Consider the following 19,126-nt stretch of genomic DNA (forward strand, 5'->3'; position numbering starts at 1 on the left):
GTGGCTAATTCTTAAAATCCAGCCACTATTGAGAATTTAATAAATCCACATTACATTCCATAATTTTTGGCAGTTGTCAAAAGCTGCATATGTGTGCGCGTCTATTATTTAAATACCGAATAAATTTGCTACAAGTCAAGTTCAATTTTTGCATTGATTAATCCACGCCATTACTCGTATAAATTTATACGTCAGAGAGAGCTTTTTTCTCCTCTGTCAGTTTTTCTATTTTGCCATTTAGTATGGAAATGAAAACTAAAATTGAAATATCTTTGCTATTTTAAGTGGTTTTTCATATTTTTTGGACCAAAATGTTTTAAAGTGTGTTTGGAATCGATTGACATTAACAAAATAATAAAATAGAAAAAATTATTTTCACACAATCTGTTGATGCCAATCGATTCCAAACACATTTTAAAACATTTTGGTCCAAAAAAATATGAAAAACCACTTAAAACATCAAAGATATCTCAATTTTAGTTTTCATTTCCATACTAAATCGCAAAATAGAAAAACTGACAGATTGTAACAAAGGAGAAAAAAGCTCTCTCTGACGTATAAATTTATACGACTAATGGCGTGGATAACAAAAGTATAGAATTTAACTAAACTCTATTCCCATGTACTGCGTAATCATCAAGAAACTGACTTGACTTGAAGCTAATTTATTCGATATTTCAAAAGGAGCCGCTAATATATGCAGCTACAGTACGTTTGACAACTGCCAAAAATTATGGAATTCGTGGGGATTTTGGTGATCAGAGCAGCGATTATTATTTGGAATTTCGATTCTGTTATTTCTCAAAAATTCTTAACTTCTTAAAATTTCCTAAAAAGTTCTAAAAAAAGGTCCTAAAATGTTTTAAGAATTCCCGAAAAAATTCCGAAAAGTAAGCCCAGGATTCGAGGCGAAGCCGAGGTAAATAAACACACGGAAACGGCTCTTTCTTTTTTATTCCAAGTTATGTAATGGCATTTTTATGCAATGTTGAGGGCGTTGAAAGAAGTGCATGCATTATGATGAGGACGATTTGTAGAGCCTGTAGCATGTAAAATTAAAATACTGTTCCGAGAAACAGACAAAGCTGGGAGCTTCCACATTATGAGAATTTAAAAAAAAAATCCTTCAATATAACAACTGAACAATGTACAATCCGTTCATGCGTCTAATGCAATTTCGATAAATTAAAGCTTGATTATAATATATAATACACATACCATTCGGCAACAAAATTAATACAAATCAAGCCAATTTAAATCATTGATATTCGACTGAGTATTCACATTAAAATGCATCGATAAATAATAATAATAAAAAAACTGGGAATATTTTCATCGGAAAATTTTACGAGCTTATCAAATGCTATTTTCGAAATAAATTTCGCATGATGAACCAACGCAAACATAATCACTTTTCAGCATAATTGCGCGTGATATTTATTATCATTTCGAGTGCTTGTAAAGCGACACACATCATTTCCCATTTTTGGTATAATATCATACGCGCACATTCGAGATTAATTTTTCCATTTAAATTCTAAACGTCTCATTAAACAAAATTCTCGTTCAGTTTTTGTTGTTGTTTGATTTTGAATATAACATAGAGCGGTTGTGGTGCTGCGCTATTTATGAAAATGCAAATGTAGAAATAAATTTGTTTAAAATGGTACAATTGCTAAAGGTTTCCTATGTGCAGAATGAGCACCAGAGCTGAATATCACCAGCTGGTGTACAAACAAAAACACTTTGTATTGTAAACAATTCAAAGACAACCTACACACAGTGCATTTCTACGTGTGTGTACAATAAGTGTGTGTTAGTAGATCCAGCTGGTGATATTCAGCTGGTGCTCATTCAGCACATAGGAAACTTTTAACAATTGTACGTGTAATTAAAATCAGGAAAATTAAACATGAACCTGCGAGTTATATCACGACAGAGTAAAGTTAACCAGGCAGGAGCGCTTGTTTGACTATGGACCTGAATAATCTAGTAGCCCTACATTTTTTGCGAATAAAATTTTTCAATTTAGGTGTTCGGTGTTCAGTGGTCGTTCATTTGAGTTCATTTTCATACAGTGTATTAGGTCCCTTATTTGACGTTTCGAAAATGGACCGCTACTGCCTCGTTTATTTTACTCTGCCGTGGTTGTATTCACAATAAGCAATAAGCAATGAAAGAGATGTTTTTTTTGGAATAATTCAAACAAAATATAAATTCATGTCTCCTCTCCCCCCCCCAATCCGAATTGAATGAAAGTTCTCTCGAATTGCTAGACTTATTTGAAGAAATAAACTTCGCATTGGCACGAGAAATCACAATTTTCTTCAAGCAGGACCGACTTCACGTATTTTTATTTCGATTTCCAACCAACAAATATACCGTAGATAGAAACGAATCGTACGGATATGGAGAAGTAATTTTCAAATTTTAAAGGCTTTTGCCATGGTTTTAGTACCTTTAATACCTTGACAAAAGAATTTAGAAGCCAATAAATAGTAAGACCTTTCGACCATTGTTTCGATCTGTGAGAAAATTAAATACGTCTTTCGACGTTTTGCATTAATATGCAGTTCAAAAATACCATTTCTCATCAGGCCATGGCAACAGTGGTACTCGATACAGTGCTCTATCGAACACTATACCGATTTGCACACGAATAAGTCTAGCGAATCATAATTGAAATAAATTTCTATTCGTTCCCAAACTCAACCACTCGTGACCAGTGTATGTGGTTAGCCACCACAAAGCTGGACATACAAAGTATCGTACGTAATACACGTGCTAAAACTTATGAAAGTTTTTTTTTCCAAAACTTCATAAGTCACACGTATAAATGTAACGTTGGTGATTCTGTTATAGACACAAGGTGCGATGTATCTATCAAAACAACTAGGTGAAAATTAATACAGGAAATACAGACTGTGACTCTGCGACCACTGGTCACTCACTAACAATCAGAAGTATTTAAAAAAAAAAAAAACAGGGAATGATTCTAATCGAGCATTTGTTCAAGGCTGTAGACTTTGGGAAGGTCATGCAGAACCCCATTTTATTAGATGTAAAAAATATATTAAATCGAATTTGTATAACGTGGTGAGTTTTTAGTATGTAGAAAATTTTCTTGTCTGTTCTGTTGTTATAAATATTTCTGTTTCCAAGTTTGTGAATGTCTGTCGACAATCAATCACAAAATTTGCAGATGGACAATTACGATAATCATGGACCTATACCTACAAATAATTCGAGTTAAGTTCTCTCTCAGTCGTTTTTCGAATATGTCTAATTGGAAGTGCGAACATTTGCCACCTAATTACATGACATGTAATGCAATTTTCCCTTTATCTCTAAATCATCAACATAATCAACTCGTTCTGTACTTTACTATGTTATAATGCACCTAATAAATCTGAAATTCCATTTTATAGCCACATGTGCAATGCAATTTCTCCGCAGCATAATTTTCACAAAGTCAATGTGAGGTTGCAATAATGTCACTAACTGGTCTGACATGGTAGACATTGTGGGCGATGGGCTAAGCTAACATACACACAGACAGCTTATTTTCGAACAAACGGAAATATCTGTTCAAGTATGGGAAAGCATTACGAAATATTCTGCCCATATCACGCCATATTTCATTTTGAAAATATTATTTGCGACAAGAAATTCTCTTTGTAAAAGTCAATGTTAACTTTTCATTCTTGTGCCGGGCTTTTTATATTCTTTACTTTCATTACACATGGTGCTGATGCACAAAATAAATTTTCTTGGGATTCTATGACCGTAAAATATTGTCGTTGGTGTTTTATAGTTTAATTAAATTAAACGAGCCATCAGAACAGTCGGAGCGTTTGCTGCGACTGAGCCCCGTACAAACCCGTATATCTATTGCGTACGTGACCCTAGTGCGTCTGTCACCCTACTTTGACCGTAAGCCTATGCGCCGGTTAAAGTAGTTAAAGTAAAATTATTATGTAATGTGTACGTACATCTTAGAAATTGCGCATAGCGCAATTACGAAGCCCGTACGACGTTCCTTTCAAATAAAACAAAAATTTCAAATAGCCCTAAAATTTTAATTTATTGAGTATAAATACACATATGGCCTAGTATCGGCCTCAGTCCGAGGATCCAAATTTAATTTTTTTTTCAACTACATTCTATTCGGCCTTTGATTACCTTCCAAATGAAACAAAAAATACGGAAAACGGATGAAATTTGCTCGAGTTATATGTAAAATACACATAGGGCCCTAGTAGCGGCCTTAGTCCGAGGACCCAAATTTAATTTTTTTTTCAACAACATTCTATTCGGCCTTTGATTACCTTCCAAATGAAACAAAAATTACGAAAAACGAATGAAATTTGCTCGAGTTATATGTAAAATACACATATGGCCCTAGTAGCGGCCTTAGTCCGAGGACCCAAATTTAATTTTTTTTTCAACAACATTCTATTCGGCCTTTGATTACCTTCCAAATGAAACAAAAATTACGAAAAACGAATGAAATTTGCTCGAGTTATATGTAAAATACACATATGGCCCTAGTAGCGGCCTTAGTCCAAGACCCAAATTTAATTTTTTTTTTCAAAAACATTCTATTCGGTGTTCGATTATCTTTCAAATGAAACAAAAATTACGAAAAACGGATGAAATTTACTCGAGTTGTATGTAAAATACGCATAGGGCCCTAGTAGCGGCCTTAGTCCAAGACCCAAATTTATTTTTTTTTTTCAAAAACATTCTATTCGGTGTTCGATTATCTTTCAAATGAAACAAAAATTACGAAAAACGGATGAAATTTACTCGAGCTGTATGTAAAATACGCATACGGCCCTAGTAGCGGCCTTAGTCCGAGGACCCAAATTTAATTTTTTTTTCAACAACATTCTATTCGGCCTTTGATTACCTTCCAAATGACACAAAAATTACGAAAAACGAATGAAATTTACTCGAGTTCAATGTAAAATACACATAGGGCCCTAGTAGTGGCCTTAGTCCAAGGACCCAAATTTAATTTTTTTCAACAACATTCTATTTGACCTTTGATTACCTTCCAAATGACACAAAAATTACGAAAAACGAATGAAATTTACTCGAGTTCAATGTAAAATACACATAGGGCCCTAGTAGTGGCCTTAGTCCGAGGACCCAAATTTTTTTTTTTTTCAACAACATTCTATTCGGCTTTTGATTACCTTCCAAATGCCACAAAAATTACGAAAAACGAATGAAATTTACTTGAGTTCTATGTAAAATACACACAGGGCCCTCGTAGCTTTTCACTTCTAAGGCCCTAACTCACGGTCCACTCACCCGATTTTACAAAAACTTTTTTTTTTTGGATTGGTATTGACAATACCTATCATTTGCCGTGTCATTTACATTTCCATCGTTTATTTTGCCATAAATATCACCAAAAGACCTTAAATCACTTAGGTGGCCCTAACTCACGAAGGGCCGACCCGAATATGCCCATCTTCGAACTTTTTGACTATCTTTCAGGGAAAAAAAAATTTTGAAATCGGATTTGATTTACTCAAGATATCGACGTGACAGACGGACGGACAGACGGACGGACAAAATTTTTATTGCGGATTCGTTATCTATGAACATAGGCAAACACTTTGCCCTTACCGTCTGCTTCGAATTCCATCAATTACACACGGCATCGTAATCCTATAAGCCCCTTCGTACTTCGTACGGGGCTAAAAAAAAAACCATAAGGGAAGGAGCGCAAAAACGGACATACAAAATATATATATCAATGTCATTGATATATTATATGGCGCAGAAAAATTTTCATGTCTTGGGCATAAATTTCTGAATTTTCCTTATAATTTAGGACATCAGCATGAAAAGTTGTTGTGTAGAACTTTATTGATCAAATTGACACTGCCAGTTCAAGTGCATTACCTTATGCTCAAAACAAACGAGGCATTGAAAACGTGTTTTGGTCCTAGTTTTCATTGACAGATGCAGCAATCGCGATTTTGAATAGAAAAAGTTCTAACTTCATTTGACAGTTTCGAAAATTTCGTCATGAAAAATAGGACCAAAACACGTTTTCAATGCCTCGTTTGTTTTGAGCATAAGACCTGTTCAAATGTTTATAATAAACAGTTTATTCACTTTCTGTTTACTTTACACTTTTCTGCTCGGCATAAACAATGTTCATTCTTTGCTGCGCAAAATTCTTTTCAAATCAAGAATTTCAAGTTTGATGACAATTTGATTTTACTTTCATGTTGTTACTGTCATTCATTCTGAAATTCGGTGTAATTAAATCATTCACATTCAACCGAAAAACACTTGAAGTTCAATCAGCAATTGAAGCAATCAGCAAAACTTATGGTTCGTTTCTCATTCATTCAATTACACCGACCAAATACACAGAGGCATTTATATGTTTACTCTTATTCGCTCCACCGACTTCATAATTCGTATATTTGAAACAATTTCTGAAATTTTCAATAAAATATGATATCGGTCCAGTCGGTATGTTTGGTTGGAATTTATTGGCAAATTCTCGGAAACATTTTAAATATTTATCAGCCTGTATACCGTAAACAAACTTATTCGGTCATCCAATATTCACTTTGACTAGGCTTCAACATCATTTTGCGGTTTTGTGACCTTTCGTGTATTTGTTTCATATTTTTTCCGGTTCTATAGGAAAATAAATTTTTTCTTAAGATGAAATTTTACCCCAAAAGAGTGGAGAATTTCCATAAAAAAGTTTGTCGTCAATTCTTCGTTAGGTAGGTACATTTGGTCTCCAATGTGATGAAAGGAATTCAATCGAAAATTGTGAACAACTTTTGGGTAATTTAATTTTCGTGGTAACGAAACAATTTTGGTATGAATTTAGGTTCTTGAGACAAGCCTTTGAAAACGTTCATCATTTTTCCGATCACCTCACCTTATCGCACAAAATGCCTAAAACCGAATTCAGTAGTTACGGGAAACCATATATTCTATTCTATTCTTGTGGAACTATTGAATGAATGTTTTAAAAGAAGCATCGTTTCCATTATTGCTCCCGAAGATTTGAGATACATATATGAATTACAAAAGCAAAATCTACATCGTTCTCAATTAATTTGAAACCGACATCACCATGTATAAGACATTCGTGAAGTACATAAAATCCTCAAAGAAAAAACGTCTCTTATATGATAAGAGTCTTATTGCATAAAAGTCGATTACGAAACTTTTCTTGAATATTCTCGCTCTTAGATGCAAAGTACTTTCAGTTTTTCTCTACTCGTTAAGCCACCTTTCTTTTATAAGAACCAGAAACAAACTAAAAAAAACTACCTCTCCCATACTCCCATATGTTCGGTTTCCATTAAAAAAGAAACTTAACTCAATTTTTAATGCAGGGAGCTGCGGGAATCGACCGAGAAACCCACCTTTTTGACCGTTATTGGAATAAGTCAATTTCTTCGTAATTTATTATAAGTCCTTCAATTTGAAGTGTACTGGAAAATCTCAAAGACTTTTCTTAAACCGGAGCTATATTTGAATGTCTTATGTATATTTTCACTGACTGTCAGATATTTTCGTTACTCGTCCCTTAGCGCTGTTACTATGTAAAATAATAAAAATTTCGTCATACTTTCGATTAAGCTTTCACATTTCCTCAAATTTTATCCTTTGAAAGTCTTTGATGGAAGAGGAGCACAACATCCAAAAAAAAATACTTTTCATGTTCAGCGCCACTAGAGATTCTACAGTTCATATTAAAGGAATTATAATAAATTACGAAAATATTGAAATAATCAAGGCTGTCACGCAGACCGACATTTTATTAGATACGCGGGAACACACCACGTCTGATGATTTTACATACAAATAAAATTCACCACATCATCACGGCGATGACAATCATCACAGTGGGTGAATTTTTGTATGAAATCCGCCATGTTATCATCAAGTGTGTTGTGTAACCTGCGTATCTGTAACTGCGTGACCTCCCCAAAGTGTACAGCCTTGGAAATAATGGCCGAAAAGGTTTTTTGTTGGTCCATTCCCGCAGCTGCATAACCATGTCTTGTATCATGTGAGCATTGTAAATGCTGATATAAATGGAAAATTTAAATGTGATCAGACTTTTTCCTCTAGACTATGGACAAAATAAAGGTAAATTGAACTATTTTCGCCATTATTGTCTCAAAAACATCTATCTCGAAACTCAACATCAGCAGCTCATAGATTTATAAGCGACTAACTTATATATAGTGTTGAGATACTCCGATGTGTTTTCCTTTGTCGACTTTTAATAAAATCGATTTCAGTATTGATTGGTAGCCAGGTAATTTACAACAATAATCGGATTAGAAACTTTGCCTCATGTGGGAATTATAACGATATCTGATGAAGTTTTGCTGCAATTCCTGGAATTGTGATGAAATTATTATTTCAATTCAATATAATATTTCTCTGGATAATACTACGAGAGGTTGAGGCACAGTTGTTAAATTTGAGTGAACGAGAATTGCAACTGTCTTCAAATTTATGCTTAAACAACACATTGTAACATTTAATGATTTACACTTGTCAACGACAAAAATTATTACCTCATTTCGTGGACACCAACGTTGAAAATAAAGAAAATTGAAAATTTGATTTAATGTATGACAACGTCATTTTTACACTCGACTTAATTTCATTTTTATTTTGTACAGTTTTCACCACCCCAAATTCCACTTAACATTGTTTTCTAGAGTGTTACGGTACTACGCCACAAATGTGGAACACCATTTTCCCCATTTTCTGTTTGTGTCCTTTCACTAATGGTTCCAATTTATTTGTGCTTTTTCACTTCAATTTGCCATATCCAAATCATTGTTAGTGTAAGTGCGAACAATGCTTTCACGATGGAGTAAAGAAAACGTTGACATTGATATTCATGCACTAGCGATATATGGTGACGTTTCATCGCCGACAAATGGATTGTATGTTCGGAAATAAAGTGACAGTTGGTACAAAAGAAAATCCAGCTACATGAAAAAACTTTCACATGCCTGCTGGCCGAAAATCGTTCTTTTCATCGAATTTCATGAACTTTCGACCGCATTGACACACAAAATCCATTGCATAACTCGGAATAAAAGTGAAAAAGTCAAGTTTTCGTTCGTTTATTGACCTCGGCTTCGCCTTGGATCAACTTCAGACAAAAACTGTACTTTTTATGCCTTGTTATGCAAATGACTATTATACATACTCGTCTCATACATACTCGAAGCAGAAATTTATTAAATTTGTGGATCAGCCTACGACATCGATGTCAAGTGAACGATTGAGAGGCTATTTTATTTATCTGACCGGAAAATTAATTGATTTAAATTTCCGTAGAATTTCAGTTCCTTAGCCGTAAATCTATCTACCTACGTCCTTCATCTATTTTTTTTTTTATTTCAGAAACGTAAATAAGGAAGAAATTCTTTCCACCTGACTATGGATAAGAAACGGCCTATCATTTACAATATTTTATTGCACAACATAAAACCCAACGTAACCTTTTCTATTTCAAATTTCAACCATTTTTTCTTGTCTCTGTTCTTGAAAATTACGTCATACACATAACGTGTGTCATGTTATAGATGAAAGCTGTGGAAAACCCTTTTTTCCCATCTGAGAGTGCCAGATGCTTTAACGGTTTCATTTATTATACAACATGGAGAATCTAGGAAATTGTGAACAAAATATGCAAATGTTTTATGTATGACTATAGCCAGTGTGTATAAATATTGTAAATTTTACAGTATATATGACAGATAGAATGGCCTCAGGTTTTATACGAGTGAGATGTTAACAAATCTTCACAAAAAAAGAAAATATTTTATAGGAAAACCCGGTTGGCCTGTCGAGGCGCCAACTTTTTTTCAGTATTTCATTCTTTGCTCTTTTTTCCTCGTGATACAACTTCACCAGGTGAAGTTTGTTCACAAAAAAATGGAGCTCTGACGTTAGTAACCTTATGATAAGATGTACTAGAAAGTAGAAATGTAGAAGAATTATACAAAAATCTGTTACATTTGACCTGAAATTTTTTAATTAAGAAAACACTTCTAACGTTTATTTTCTTCTGACATAATGAGCTCTGGGCGCCGATTCTCATGAATTCATAACTTGAAAGTCACCTTAAAAGTTATGAATCATATGGAACACTTGTCACCTGTCAAGTTACGAATTATTAAATTCACGAGAACTTGCGCCCTGGTTAATGTGCTGAGTAAAAAATTTCAAATTACGTTTCAAAATCTGTCAAAATAAAGGTGACTGTACAAAAAATCAGCTTGCTTTCCATTTCGAGAGTACTTATCGAGGCGTTCAGACATGCAAACATTCGAATTAAAAAATAAATTAAATGACACGGCTTCGTGTTTCATTTATTTAATTGAACACTTGCATAATGATTAATTATTTTTAATAATAAAGTACTGAACTGAACAGTGAACAATGCCAGTCAACTGTGAAAATTGACACAACATTTTTGTAGATCCAAAAGAGCATTCACATAACGTTTTCATTCTTTCACTTAGTAAGGCACCGATCAGGTTCAGGTCTACCTTATCCCGAATATAAGATTTCAGGTTCAACTCGAGCCCGACCTAATTTGAATCAGGCTTTCTCATTTCAGGTGCACCGATGTCTGAACGTCAAGAGCTGAAATAAAAATTGTATGTCCACGTTTATTCAGGTTGGACCTGACATGACTTACTTCTAGTTTTCTCGTTTCAGCTTAAGTCAGGTCAAATGTGACCTGTTCCGAGCAGTACTTACCTAGCCTTAATTTTCCTTTGTCAGTGTTCTTCCAAGAAGCTTGTTGACAGTTAACTGTAGATTTGCTGATTCATTGGTCTGGATTTGAATACACTCAGGACCTAGAATACCAGAAAAAAAAATCATAAAACGTATTGACATATTTCTGGCCAAGAAGATCTGGTTGTGGTCTACATTTTTCTCCATTTGACCAAAAATGAGCAACTAATTGTTTTCCGTTCGCTCGTTGTATATGGCTTAAGGGGGAACAGTTGCACGCACGCGCGTGGTAGTGGTAAAATCGTTTAAAAACTTTTACACTCGCCAAACCATGAAAACACTGAATATCACGCGTCAAAAGTTATCGGAAACCCCACTTTTTTAGTTCTCTCTCAGCAGACCTTGCAAACAGGCGATGTTTTACTTAATGGTGGAGTTTGTTTATGTTATTCGTCAAAGAGAGAAATTTGATACGAAGGCGGAGCTTACTCTCCGTATCAACGAGTAGCGTGATGCACATCGAACGATCAACTCGTTCGGCTTTACATCGCGTATTTTCGGTTTCGTTTTTATTCTCATTCTTTATCTATACATTCAAGTTCAACCTTGAACGGTGTGTTATTATATTTGATTTTGTTGTTTGTGTATTTCATGGTGTGACGAGTGTAAAGTTGTGTGCATCACAGGATTGAAACCACTCAATCACAATATATGAGTGAGTTCGTATACCACGAGAATAATTTTTGCATAAGTATACACGTATAGTGTAATTTCGTGGTTTCAATCCATGTGATGCAAATAACTATTGTTTGTATGAGTGAATAAACTGAAAGACGACTGAAACAAAATGCGTCACTATTTTCAAAGCCAGTGATAAACTCTCTAATGCTTAAGTTTCCTCTTACCAAAAAAGTTCTCCATGTGAGAGACAGAATTGAAATTTTTCAATTTTTTCTTTGTTTATTTGACAACTCGCTCTCTCACGGAGTACTTTTTGTTGAGTGGAGTGGACACTTAAATAGCCGTCTTTTTCTAAATTTCTTATTTCTCTTACTTCTCTCATTTATTTATATATTCGTTATGGAGAAATGAGAGAAGTTGGAGAAATAAGAGATTTAGCCAAACACGGTCATTTAGAGAGTTTATCACTGTAACTTTATTTTTAGGTAATTTTAAAATTCCTAAAAATAGTCCGTGACAAAAGTAAATCAAAAATCGAAATGAAATGACATGATTGCATTATTTTAATTGTTGAAACTGGAAATTTGAATATAAATAATTCAAAATTACTATCACGCACATCTGGTTGACAAAGTAATGTTTTAATTGAAAGAGATTGAACCAGTCAGTCATAAACACTGAACGAGATGTTGTTCAAATCGGTTTCTACTCGTAGCCCGTCTATGGAAAAATCTCTCTCAAAGACTACGTCAATCTATCAATGGATGGGGATTCAATACTTTTCCATTTTGCCGGAAACCTTAGAAGCTACTAGTAGGACGAATAGTTTGAATAGGAAGTTCAAGTGGATATTTGCAGTGAATATTATGATGACGATATGTGAATCTTGTGCGTTTTCATTTGCGATATATTTATCAAAACGTGAGAATAGACAGGGTAATGTTGCGACAGGTCAAATTGTACAATTCGCAGTCTCCAACTTGTTGATTGTTGTGCTCGTGGCCACAATACTAAACTCTCTACTGCTGCGACAAAAGACCAGACAGATCTTCAAAAATTGCAAATTTATTTCCAAATCTCTACTCAGTTTAAACCAATGCGTTGACTACAAAGCGTTTGCCGATGAATTCAAAAAATCTTTGGCCAAACTTTTGCTTTGTTTAATTGTATCCTTTTCGGCAGGACTGTTATTCAATTTTCTAAGCAACAGTACGAATGCATTTTTGTGGACAATTTTTGCAATTTATCCGCACTTCTTCATTGTAATCACATTCAGTTATTGGACTTTTCTGATTCGTTTAGTCCGAGAACAACTTCGGTTCGTAAAAGATAGTCTCGTCCAGCTGCAGAAAAATGTCCAAATTTTTAGAATCGATCCAGAGATACGCAATCACGATTCCAGGTTGAGAAGGAATCATGAAACCTACAACTTTTTCGTGAAATTGAAACGAATCTACGGCGTAATTTATGAGACATCCTTAATTGTGAACGAGTTCATTGCAGTTCCGATTTGTTTGATTATAATTTTCGTTCTCATCTCTAATGTGTCTAGTGGATATAAAGTGTTCTTGTCACTTCGAAATGATGTTCCTATGGAGCGTGTGGTCGGTGAGACGCTTTCGTTCAACGCACTTCAAGCAAGGGTACTTCTTATAACAGCTGCCAAATAGAGTACTATATTTTGTATGAAAATTTGTTTCACATTTTTTTACAGTGCCAAAAATTGTTCGATACACTGTCCAGTTTCAGTACTCTATTTGGAGTACCACTCATGCTTGAAGGGCATTGTTTCGTTCCATACGAGTCTGTGGTGCACAAATTATGTCACGTAAAATAATGTTTCAGGCCCGATATTTGCAATCTTCATCATGCTCGCAAGTCTTTGCACGCTGATATTTTCTTGCAGTTCAACATACGCTGCCAACAATGATGTTTTAAGGCATTTGCACAAATTCGAGTGCAACAAATTGGAGAGAGAGTTTGGCATTTCAGCAATTTTAACAGAATTTTCTACACAAATCGTGCAGCAACCGATTGAGTTCACAGTTGGAGGCTTTTGCTATTTAACTCAACCATTTTTGGCCACTGTAAGAAGTCGCTATCTAGGTTGTGCCTAACACTTACCATTTGTTTCCGTAATTTCAGATCATCACAGGCGCTATGACCTACGTCATGCTATTGGTTCAATTTTCCACATCTTAATTGGAATGTTTTCAAAGCTTTTACATTTTGTTGAATCCAGTCTTGAGGTTGAATAAAGCACGTCATCTTAAGCAAATTAAGCTTTCTTTAATTTTGTTAAAACGAACTGCTACAAAGTCAATGCTGTCAATCTGAACCTGACATTATTTACTTCAGGTTTTCTTGTTTCACGTTTAAGTCACACGGTGGGACTGAACGAATGCTGATTAAACTTGTAAGTTTCCATTACAGTTTTTTTTCATAAATGAGTTGGGGGAGGGAAGTGCTATTCAAGTAACCAATGTTTTGTGAAATCTCCTGAGATGTTTCTGAGAACCAGCACCACCGTCAGCTAGGTGTTAGGCAGTGGTTAGCTGAAGCTTTTCTGATTAATACGACTGGACTTGAATACAGTCAGGGCCTGTTTTGAGGCATTTTAAATTAAATTTACCAAAACTGATCCTATTCCTAAAAATAGTCCGTGACATAGACAGTGCCTAATAGACACGCTATACTACAAATCAAAAATCGAAATGAATGAAATTGTTAAATATGCAACTAAATATAATTATTGAAGCAGGAATTTTGAATATAAAAAATTCAAAATTATTATCACGCACACCTGGTTGACAAAATAACGTTTTAATTGATAGAGATTGAACCAGTCAGTCATAAACACTAACGAGATGTTGTTCAAATTGGTTTCTAGTCGTAACCCGTCTATGGAAAAATCGCCTTCGGCTCGACCAGCAATGCCCACACGTTTCGATAACAATTTTGGAAAGAGATGCATAATAGTTATTTACGTATCGATTGAGTAGGCCGAAAGAGTTACGTATTAAGTTTTGTATGCTTGCTAAGAGGACCGAAAGTAAAGCTGTCAATTCGCTGGGCGAAAGCTTTCGCTTTCGCCCCTTCAATTGACATTTCTTTACTTTCGGTCCTCTTAGCAAGCATACAAATCTTATATAGAGTGTTCCATTTCGGAGATGGTTCAAGTTTGTCCCACGGCATCGTCATATAAAAAATACCGAAAGTGAACACGTAATTCATTTTTTGTATGCATAAAAGTGAACTATATCCGAAATGGAACACTCTATTGTACCAAAGTTCATTCAATATGCCACCAGTTATTTATTACCGCACAACTTGGTAGCTCACACGATCACATGTCAAAATTTTACCAATTCACATCTGAAGAGTGTTTTATCAGAGAGTTACTCTTCTCTCTAAATGAGTGTCAAGGTCAAGTAACGTGAAAAATTACGGTACTCGACGTGGTTACGACACCTTCATTCATAAAATCCTTTCGAGCAATTTAAAGCTTCAATATTTACATGCATAATGAAAGCTGTTCCGCCCTGTTCCACCCTTTTTCGGAACAGAGTGTGTATCAAACACCTCATCCGATTTATTGAGTGTTCAACATTTTCGCTTTCTTACTTTCTCGGCGTCTACACTGTATTATATTGTAGACATTTAAATAATGGCTTCTGTAAGAGGCATCATTTTATTGTCGTTTGTATCCTTCATCGAAACATCTGCTGTTTATTACGGTGATTTATTTCACTTTATACAGTCAACCAAACCGTTATCCGTTGTTATTTTCAGTGAATTCAACTTTTATCTTACAGTGAAGAGCTCGAATTCGAAAACTTTATATAGCTGAGACGGCGGAAAAAAATTAAAGCGACGTTTTCGATTTGAAAACATGCAAAGTAGAGTGTCACAGAGAAGCTTACTTTCAGACTGTTGTGTCAGTCTTGTAAGAATCAGTGTTTGAAACTACTATTTACTCAGTTGACAATCTATTTTTTGAACTTAAACTCGACGATTCCAAGGTAAGTCTTTTCAACCAAAAATTATTAATTTTCTTTTTAAGAAATGTTTGGAAGATTAAACCCTTCATCCAAATCAGAGTAATTTTCCTTTTAAAAATAGTTTGCAAATTTAAAATTTTCATTCAAATCAAAGTAAGTTTTCTTTCAAGACTTCTTGAGAAAATTAAACATTTCACCCGAATCAGTCATTTTCCTTTTAAGAATTTTTTGGAAAATGAAACTTTTCATTCGAATCTGAGTAATTTTCCTTTTACGAATTGTTTGGACGCCAATATCGATCTGGACGATAATATCGTCCAGAACGATAATATCGTCCAGAACGATAATATCGTCCAGAACGATAATATCGTCCAGAACGATAATATCGTCCAGAACGATAATATCGTCCAGAACGATAATATCGTTTAAAATTTAGTTTTTTCAAAAACAATCTGGACATCACATGACATGTAGACATATTACACCCAAACTGGATTTTGTTTTTTTTTTTTTTAAATAGCAGATACCTGTTCGCTAGAATTGAACGACGAATCGAATGAGCTACAACTCAATCATATCGGTGCGAGCTGGTTTTCCAATTATCTGAGAAATTGGCGAATTGACTCTTAATATAAACTAGTCGAATAACCAATTAAATAAGGATCAGTCAAGGGACCCAACCCATCCAGAAGATGGGACCTAGTTTTAAAACAATTTAACGGCAACCACCTTCAAATAGTCCCATTCATTCAACTTCACGCCGAAAACAATCACAGTTTTATTATGATTAGAATTACACTTTACTTTCGCAGCGATGGTGTACAACTGATGTGCATGTAATAAATGGTGCACAATATTCCACGTTGATGTTGTATCATTGAAATAGAATAATTATTGAAACGCTACTCATACTCAATGATCTGCATAAAACCGTATAAATTATACGTTTCAGCTACCACAATTTCTCCTTCAGTATTTAGGTGAATACATTCGATAAACCGAGTGTTTAACTGCACCGTTGATACATCTATTCAAACACCTATGTATCATCGAAATAATTGCCTGTCTTTTTACTGTATTATTGCATGGGATCGTGATTCAGGAAACAAAACTTCAAATTGGATAGAAAATTTTCTGTTTGGAGTTGTTTCTGACTAGGGAAATTAGATCATTCGTTGGAATAAAATTACGGTTTTGTGCTGGAATAAATGTGCATAAAACGTTCATGTGATGCCTCTAGAAATCGTGATGACAGGTGTCAGTGTTGTTTATGACATATCCCGTTAAGTTTAGTTTATTCCATTCCGATATTTTCCAAAACTGACTCGTCCGAAAATTTTTAGCTACACTTCATGCTATGCGTTTATATCGACTTCGCATTCTCAAGTAAAATTGCATTTCGAACGTGCTCTGCATACAAATCGTTTATCATAAATGCAAGCTGGTTCCACAGTCCACGTTTTCCGTGATTTGGTAAATTTCTTCTCGGAATTTTTCTTTCGTTTTTGCACACTGTCGTTTTTCTTGTGAAATGTGAACCAGTGGAACGAATGTAATATTTTGATGGCATTGAAAATGCATTTTCCGACTCACATAACTGGCTGTACAGTGTTGGTAATCTTAATGTTTTTTTGTGGAATGCCCGGACATTAGGAACAGATTGATTTATGTATCCTGTCCTTTATCCTGCATTTTCTTATTCACAAGTTTATTCACATTTCATCTCGGTGAAAGTAGTGAATGCGACTATTCATTATTAGTCACGGCGGCTATTCATCTGTTATCGATAACGACGACAAAAATAATGTCAAGCTGGAGGTAATATGGTCCTTTATATAGTAAAATACATGTTAACAAAATTGAAGTACAAGATTTGCGAATTTACTGTCGCATTAAAAACTAATTGACATGGGGAACTTGGTCAAGGTACATTCGTTTTCGATGATTTCCAACTTTTCTAGGAATTTAAAATATATCTTAAACATCGATGGCTTGAAACGTTAAGGTTGTATAGTGTTCTAGCAAACAGACTCTTAGATGGGATTAAACCTTTCTATCTTTCTATCTGAAATGTTATGAGTGTTGACTATGACATCTGAGTCTACAATGAGGACCACTCATAAAGTAGCTAACACTGTTTAATAAACTATTATCTCTAAACGTGTAGAAGTGACAACATTCTGCATGAGATACAATTTGAATTGGAATTGGTTATTGAATTTCCTCAATATATTGGTCGTATGTTACCCATCTCAACCTTTTTCTTGTTATGAACCTGTCCTTTGATAAAATGAAGTCAATAAAACTTCTTTCAGACTTAAAATATTTACTATGGTTCCGCTTATACCACCACACATCCTTATTTTTTATTTAAAACTTACGTATTGCACAACCAAGTCACGCATTCTGTAAGATATCTTGTGTCGTGATCCCGTTTCCAGTTTGGATACAATGTCGTATAAGAAACCTTTTGTCGGCTTCTCTCACACACAAGAGGTTTGGTATTTATATCTATGGTCGCTTAGCTTTATAAGTATGTGCTGTGCGTACATTCATGTTCATATATTCATTTATGTGCCAGTGGCAACAAAAACTCTCGATGATTTTTTTTCCAATCGTCGACTGAAGTGTTTACCATTTCGAAAAGGATTAACTTTTGTATATACCTTACCAGCAACATTGTATGAACGTTTGTGCCAATGGGCTAGTGTCTCGCTTAAACCGTATCCGAGACGATGAAGAAGGTTCACGTTATATTGCATATACGAAGAGGAATGTTCACAAATTCCCGAACGTATCACCAGCTATTTTCTGTGTAACATTTTAAATTCCAGTCACGCCAGAACATATTTTCCATCTATCGTGTAAATCTATCTCAATCGTTTCTTATGTACGGCTTTTTTCGTACTTTGCCTATTCCTCGATTATTTTATCGATACCTCATGTTCGGTTGACTTGCATTTTTATCCGTTAAACTATGTCGTAAAATAGCATTTTTTTCTAGTGATAATCAATAATAAAATCGTTGGTGATTAGCACGATTTTAATTTTATCATCTTACCTCCTAGTTCTACAGTTTTTTTAAGACTATGAATTTGAGTTGTGACTGTTTTATTCGTTATTATTAGAAACAATGTAACCGAGTTCTGCGATTTGGATTTTCCATTAAAGTAAAGGTTAATCGAAATTGTATTTTAACACGAGGAACATGGGTCACGAGGTGATCTACACAATTAAGGGTTTTTTGGGAATATCGAAATAATCCAATTGTTTCAAAAGCTAAGTTATAAATAATAGTTAAACATTCCGTGCGATTGGAGACAAACTTATTATTCCACGGAAACGTCAGGCATTCTATTCTATTCTTCTGTCATGCAAGCCTTAGACCACCCTTCCCACTCTTGCGTTACAAAATTTATGAATGGCCCCCAATATGTTTTTATTTAGTTATGTAGTTTAGTGATACGCTTGCCAGTGAAATTATTCCTCCAATTGCACTTGTAACTATTACTGTAAGTTCTACTTACACAACACAAAAAATATTTTCAGCTTCTCTATTAACCCCTCTAGAAACAGATAGTGATCTGTTATCATCAACGACGACGAAGATAAGCGATGAGTACAACCTAATATCATCTTGTAAAATGTATGTTAAAAATAATGAAGTAAAA

The 19,126-nt window shown here is 34.6% G+C and overlaps 1 protein-coding gene and 2 long non-coding RNA genes across 3 annotated transcripts in view; 2 read left to right on the forward strand and 1 right to left on the reverse strand.

Moving 5' to 3' along the window:
* The window catches only part of LOC119083227, a 22,792-nt gene continuing 3,666 nt past the window's right edge, over window positions 1–19,126 (reverse strand). The window contains exons 2-3 of the long non-coding RNA XR_005088822.1: window positions 15,422–15,430; window positions 1–83 (exon numbers count right to left, since the gene is read on the reverse strand). This is a non-coding gene — a long non-coding RNA (uncharacterized LOC119083227). The remainder of the gene's footprint in view (window positions 84–15,421; window positions 15,431–19,126) is intronic.
* LOC119083224 lies at window positions 12,105–13,723 on the forward strand. Its single transcript, XM_037192890.1, has 3 exons — window positions 12,105–13,062; window positions 13,300–13,541; window positions 13,600–13,723. Exons 1-3 carry the CDS (start codon window positions 12,141–12,143, stop codon window positions 13,654–13,656), a joined length of 1,221 nt encoding a protein of 406 aa, XP_037048785.1. The 5' UTR covers window positions 12,105–12,140; the 3' UTR covers window positions 13,657–13,723.
* LOC119083226 overlaps window positions 14,706–19,126 on the forward strand; it is a 15,895-nt gene continuing 11,474 nt past the window's right edge. Inside the window, exon 1 of the long non-coding RNA XR_005088821.1 lies at window positions 14,706–14,736. This is a non-coding gene — a long non-coding RNA (uncharacterized LOC119083226). The remainder of the gene's footprint in view (window positions 14,737–19,126) is intronic.

The sequence above is a fragment of the Bradysia coprophila genome, unplaced genomic scaffold, assembly GCF_014529535.1.
Source record: "Bradysia coprophila strain Holo2 unplaced genomic scaffold, BU_Bcop_v1 contig_583, whole genome shotgun sequence".
NCBI lineage: Eukaryota > Metazoa > Arthropoda > Insecta > Diptera > Sciaridae > Bradysia > Bradysia coprophila.

What these genes read in the sequence shown, in the direction of transcription:
- LOC119083224 (XM_037192890.1), top strand. Translation starts at nt 12,141, where the DNA reads ATGTTGTTCAAATCGGTTTCTACTCGTAGCCCGTCTATGGAAAAATCT. An exon ending in TCCTATGGAGCGTGTGGTCG is followed by an intron (nt 13,063 to 13,299) that starts GTGAGACGCTTT and finishes ATAATGTTTCAG; the next exon opens with GCCCGATATTTGCAATCTTC. An exon ending in CTCAACCATTTTTGGCCACT is followed by an intron (nt 13,542 to 13,599) that starts GTAAGAAGTCGC and finishes CCGTAATTTCAG; the next exon opens with ATCATCACAGGCGCTATGAC.